Genomic DNA, 6,491 nt, shown 5'->3' with positions numbered 1-6,491 from the left:
ACTGTCAAAAGCTTGTTTATTTTGGTGTTTTTTTATTTATTATTAGTGTTGCTTAATATGTTTTACTAAAATTGCTGTTTCTGTTCAGATATCATCGAAAAAAGGTAATTAAAATTCATTAAAATGACAGATCTATCGAACTTTCAAAGCGGTCAAATTGTTGGTGCTCGTATGGCAGGTGCTAGCGTAATGAAAACAGCCGAAATGTTTGGTGTATCAAGAAGTACTGTCTCGAAAGTAACGACAGCCTTTGAGAAAGAGGGGAAAATTGGTCCCTAGGGCAGTGAAAGAATGTTATTTTCTCAGACGAGTAATCCTTTACTGTATTTCCAACCATCTGCCAAATATACATGTGTAGACAGCCAACGGAAGCATTTGACTCAGACTGCCATCTTCCAACTGTTAAACATGGCGGAGGATCTGTGATGATCTGAGGGGCCATATCTTGGAAATCCACCGGCCCAATGGTTTCCCTTCATGGTAGAATTAATAGTCAAGACTATTTAAGCATTTTATCTGATCAAATTCATCCTAGGGTTGCAGAGAGAGAAACACAAGGTGTTTCCCATATTTTGTCCAACTCCTGTATATATTCCAAGAGGTGACAAATTCCTGCAGAGCCATAAGTGAAACAAAATGTATTTTGTTGGATTAATGATTATGGCTTAGGTGTGCGCAGAAACCCTTGTGTTATCAGGTGATGGCTGTAAAATGAACATCATCCTACAAGCAGTGTTGTCCGTTTCTAGTCTTCTGTGAAAAAAGGATTCCTGGCTGTGGAGAATTATTTCCTTGCTTGGAAACACGCGAGATTTAATGGCATGAAAGGCATCTGGCATTAGAAGACATCTCAACAAATTCCATCTGACCTGTGCTGGCATGGAGACACGGACATTAAATGATGCGGATGAAGAGGATAACTGTGGTTGGTTCCAGCAGGTTCTACCATTTCACAGGAATGAGTTCTCACTTTGCAGTATTCTTAGATTGCGAGAAACTAGTTGCACTGCAGCAGTAAAAATAAAAAAGGAAAAGAACTTCCTGCATTTTAGTTTCCTCTATGTTCTGTGTTCAAATCCTTGGTGAGATATATTGTCTTTAGCCCTATTAGGGCCATATCCACCCCCACATACTCTACTAGTTTCATGTTCAAACTAGCCATATCTAGCATCTCATACCTACCTTGCAATGTCGTTCTAAATTTTGCATGCAAACTTATAATTATTATTATTTGGCTAAATTGTTAGTGAGGCACGTAACAAGCACCATCCGAGCGTGGCCGTCTGCCAGCCTCGTCTGGCACCTGTGTCGGTGGCACATAAAAAACACCATCCGAGCGTGGCCGTTTGCCAGCCTCGTCTGGCACCTGTGTCGGTGGCACATAAAAAACACCATCCGAGCGTGGCCGTTTGCCAGCCTCGTCTGGCACCTGTGTCGGTGGCACATAAAATCACCCACTACACTCTCGGAGTGGTTGGCGTTAGGAAGGGCATCCAGCTGTAGAAACACTGCCAGATCTGACTGGACTGGTGCAGCTTTCGGGCTCCCCAGACCCCAGTTGAACCGTCCAACCCATGCTAGCATGGAAAGCGGACGTTAAATGATGATGATGATGATGTCGAATAAGACACTCTGTGGTGGCTCTTTTCATTCTGAGTTCAAATCCTGCCAAGATCACCTTTAATAGCTGAGTACCAGTCAAGTACTAGAGTCAATCATGATAACATCCACTTCCCATGTTGCCATGGGTTATATATATATATATATTCCTATGTTTCCGATGAAGAGCTCCGCTCGAAACGTTAAACCCTCTTTCTTTCCTGAGCATCCAATAACACTATATTTGTTCCACGTCCTCGCGTTGTGTTTTTTTGTGCTTTCATGTTTGGATTAACTTTATATACACACACACACACACACACACACACACACATGGGTTGGACAAAATAATGGAAACACCTAGCATCATAATTTTGAAATATCTATAAAACTTTCAAAAGCTTGTTTATTTTTGTGTTTTTTTAATTTATTATTAGTGTTGCTTAATATGTTTTGCTAAAATTGCAAAACATAGGTCAACAAGATTGAATAAATTAGATGACCACGTCTTGCTCCGATGTCTCAATTTTGGCAGGGTTTCTACAGCCAAATGCTTGCCCTTCCAAATGCCATTGTAACCAAATAACCACTGCCCTAAATTTCTTGCCTTGTGAATGGATTTGGTAGGTGGAAACTGAAAGAAGCCTCTGTGTAACAGTTATTGTTAATTTTTTTTTGTTTTCCTTGTTATTTTCAGGAATCATTTATGATGTCATTGTGGAACCTCCGAGTATCGGATCAACAACAGATGAAAGAGGAAACACAAAACCGGTAAGGGACCCGTTTTTTTTTGGTTTTTTTATCCCTACCACAAAACACACACACACACCAATGAGAACTCACATTTGCATAGCTCAGGTGTAGCTTAACCTTTTAGCATTTAAACTGACCATATCCAGCCCAAATACTCTACTTGTTCAGACTAGCCAGATCGGGCCTCTCACATCTACCCTACAATGTCATTCTAAAAGTAGGCATCACCTCATCAATAATGGATTGATGGCAGTTTGGTTTGTTCTATCCTAAAGCTTCTGTTAGAAATTTGGTCTTGGAGGATGTAGTGCTGACGTTTGCTGATGAAGATCCGTAGCTTATTCTTTATGGCTTCGGTGAGCCATGAAGAAGAATGGCCTTGATATTGGAACTGAAGATGCAGAGTTTTATTTTGATGGGGGGGGATGGTTCCAGTGAAATGGTGATGTAATATTTACATTAGCTGTTAAATAGATCCCTCTACACTTTCAAAGACCATAGAAATTAAGGAAAAAGAAACGGTTAAAAGATCCCATACTTGAAACAGAGATAAGGGTTAGCAACAGGAAGAGCATTCAGCCCCAAAGCATAACCTGAAATCACTGTTAAACCTCTGTTAATTGTGGTGTACTGGAGCACTTTTAATACCTTATTCATCATCATCATCGTTTAACGTCTGCTTTCCATGCTAGCATGGGTTGGACAGTTCGAGCAGGGTCTCGGAAGCCAGAAGGCTGCACCAGGCTCCAGTCTGATCTGGCAGTGTTTCTACAGCTGGATGCCCTTCCTAACGCCAACCACTCCGTGAGTGTAGTGGGTGCTTTTTATGTGCCATCGACACAGGTGCCAGACAAGGCTGGCAAACGGCCACACTCGGATGGTGCTTTTTACATGCCACCGACACAGATGCTAGACGAGGATGGCGAACAGCCATTCAGTAAACAGAATAAAATGTTCAGGATGCTTTGCTATGGACCCATCACATTATAAAATGCAAAACCATTGACCATTAGGGTTAAAACTTTAACACAACCAGAATTTTGCTGGGGGGGGGGCACTGTGGCTGAGTAACAGATAAACAAAATGTCCATCCCTGCACTAAACCACTGACACATGTCCAACACTTTTGCCTCTTCTTTCTTTTGCAGGTGGCCTTCATGCCGTATCGAGTAAATGGTCAATACATAATGGAGGGTTTGGCTTCCAGCTTCTTGTTCACCCTCGGAGGTGTGGGTTTTGTCATCCTTGACCAAACCAACAAACCAAGTTTGCCCCGCCTCAACCGAGTCCTTCTGTTTTCCGTATCATTTCTTACCATTTTAACCTCGTTCTTCATGTGTTGGGTGTTTATGAGGATGAAGCTGCCGTAAGTATTTCCTCCTCATTGTCACTGATGCAGTGTTCTTATAATTCTTTCTCCCATGTAGTCTGTCCCCTCACCATTAGCACATAAGTCATAAAGCTCTATCTGCGACGATTTCATCTCAATCGAAGGAGAGGGGCTTTCTCCTTCCGGGTTGTGGATCCGTGGAATAAGCTGCCAGACGAGATAGTGAAGATGCCGACGACCGCTCGGTTCAAAGTCTCTCTTGACCAGAAATGGCCTGAACTCTTTGCATGAACACCCTCTCTGTACATAACTCCATGTCCCCCTACATGGCCTTGCTTTTCGCTTTTTGAGCCAAAAAATTAACTTAACCTGCTAGGACTAAGGTGCCATCTAAAAGGCACCCAGCACACTCTGTAAAGTGGTTTGCATTAGAAAGAGTTAAGTATCCAGCTGTAGAGACCAAACCAAAACACACCATGGAACCTGGTGTGGTCCCTGGCCTGACCAGTTGCCGTCCAGCTGTCCAACCCAGGTCAGCATGGACAAAAAAATGGACGTTACATGTTGATTGATGATAAACTTGAGACTTCATTACTCTCGTTTGAGCAATGCACTTAACTCTTGTTCTAGTTTGCCTCATTGAATACAAAACGAAAACCAAGCTCCAATCCTTCTTCTGGCAAGAATCCCACTTTTGCTTCTCTGTTGATTAGAGTCTGCACCACATTCAACTGCTGCTGTTGTTCGTCTTTAGCCCAACTCGGCTGGGACTGAGCAGGCATAGAACACTGGAACAGAATTTGTAATTTTCTTGTCTTTGGTCTGCGAGTGTTATTTCCTATTTGCTTCTGTCTAAAAAATCAAACGAAATTCTCTTCACACTTTGCTTTTGTGACCTGGACATCAATGTTTTGAAACTGACCTATTTTCCATAACATTTCAGACAGATTCAGTGCTGAGGTTACTGAATTTCAGAAATATCATTATAGCAAATATTCTGCTCTATACCACAGATTTGCTTGACCTTAACCCCTTGAGCATGTCCCTTGGTGGCTGATGATATGTACATCTCTGCTCACGAGCAGTTGGGTAACATCATAGCCATGTGTCGAGAGAGATTTTTGGGGTTTAAATAAATATAAAAAAAGCAAAGTTTGAAGGAAATATTAGGCATTTTTCACACTTTGTATGGTTCCTATCAAAAAGGAAGCAACAGTTGCTACCCAAGGACAAGAATTGTGTTCCTCAGTGGAATCAAAGACATTTTCTTTTTGTTTACTTCTGTTGATTTCATCACTACTCTCCTTTCTTTTGTTTTATCCTCTATAAATCAGTCAAGTTTATATTTCTCTATTCCTAACTTCAAAATTATATTCTAGTAGCTGTGGCTTGTGCTCCCTGGCTGGCTCTCATGCCGGTGGCACGCAAAAAGCACCATCTAAACGTGGCCAGTGCCAGAACCTCCTGACTGGCTCTCATGCCGGTGGCACGTAACAGTGCCAGAACCTCCTGACTAGCTCTCATGCCGGTGGCACGTAACAGTGCCAGAACCTCCTGACTGGCTCTCATGCCGGTGGCACGCAAAAAGCACCATCTAAATGTGGCCAGTGCCAGAACCTCCTGACTGGCTCTCATGCCGGTGGCACGTAACAGTGCCAGAACCTCCTGACTGGCTCTCATGCCGGTGGCACGTAACAGTGCCAGAACTCCTGACTGGCTCTCATGCCGGTGGCACGTAACAGTGCCAGAACCTCCTGACTAGCTCTCATGCCGGTGGCACGTAACAGTGCCAGAACCTCCTGACTGGCTCTCATGCCGGTGGCACGCAAAAAGCACCATCTAAATGTGGCCAGTGCCAGAACCTCCTGACTGGCTCTCATGCCGGTGGCACGTAACAGTGCCAGAACCTCCTGACTGGCTCTCATGCCGGTGGCACGTAACAGTGCCAGAACCTCCTGACTGGCTCTCATGCCGGTGGCACGTAACAGTGCCAGAACCTCCTGACTGGCTCTCATGCCGGTGGCACGCAAAAAGCGCCATCTAAACGTGGCCAGTGCCAGAACCTCCTGACTGGCTCTCATGCCGGTGGCACGCAAAAAGCACCATCTAAACGTGGCCAGTGCCAGAACCTCCTGGCTAGCTCTCGTGCCAGTAGCACATAAAAACCACCATCCAAACATGACCGGTGTCAGTACCTGCTGACTGGTTCTCATGACGGTGGCATGTAAAAAGCACCCACTACACTCTCAGAGTGGTTGGCATTAGGAAGAGCATCCAGCTGTAGAAACATTGCCAGATCAGACTGGAGCATGGTGCAGCCGCTGGCTCTCCAGACCTCAGTCAAGCCATCCAACAACGGATGTTAAATGATGATTCGTCAGGACTAAATTTGTTTCTGTAAAAAAGAAAAAGTAAAAATTTAATGTTTTTGCTAATTGAAACCTTCTTTCTTTTCCATTTCAGGGGTTACCTTGTGGCTTAGTGAAGATTTAAAGTGAATAAATATCATTTGTATTTGATAAATTCTCTTATTTGTTGTTTTTTTTTTCCGCTTTTATGGATTTAATCTAATGAATAGTAACCTTCGTAAACCTTGTAAAGGTCTCCAGGTAAAAAAAAAGGAAAAAGTTACTCTTAAACTAAACTTAAGTTTTAAGTATTTCCGACCAGGTAAATTCCACTTGGTATTAAAAACAAAGAAAGAAAAGAAAAAAAGGACACCAAACTATGATGCAAACCTTGTTTTAGTAGGCTGCAGAATAAGAGATAGAGACCCTCTGTACATTCACTTGACCTGCTAAAAATTAAA

At 43.0% G+C, this 6,491-nt stretch overlaps 1 protein-coding gene across 1 annotated transcript in view; it reads left to right on the top strand.

The window, feature by feature from the left end:
* The window catches only part of LOC115223234 (oligosaccharyltransferase complex subunit ostc), a 12,768-nt gene extending 6,563 nt beyond the window's left edge, over window positions 1-6,205 (top strand). Inside the window, exons 2-4 of the mRNA XM_029793724.2 lie at window positions 2,297-2,370; window positions 3,501-3,718; window positions 6,146-6,205. Coding sequence (XP_029649584.1) covers window positions 2,297-2,370; window positions 3,501-3,718; window positions 6,146-6,164 — 311 coding nt within the window. The 3' untranslated portion in view covers window positions 6,165-6,205. The remainder of the gene's footprint in view (window positions 1-2,296; window positions 2,371-3,500; window positions 3,719-6,145) is intronic.
* The last annotated feature ends 286 nt before the right edge of the window (window positions 6,206-6,491 follow it).

The sequence above is a fragment of the Octopus sinensis genome, linkage group LG22, assembly GCF_006345805.1.
Source record: "Octopus sinensis linkage group LG22, ASM634580v1, whole genome shotgun sequence".
In the NCBI taxonomy this organism is placed as follows: Eukaryota; Metazoa; Mollusca; class Cephalopoda; order Octopoda; family Octopodidae; genus Octopus; species Octopus sinensis.
This window is presented reverse-complemented; position numbering and strand designations above follow the sequence as displayed.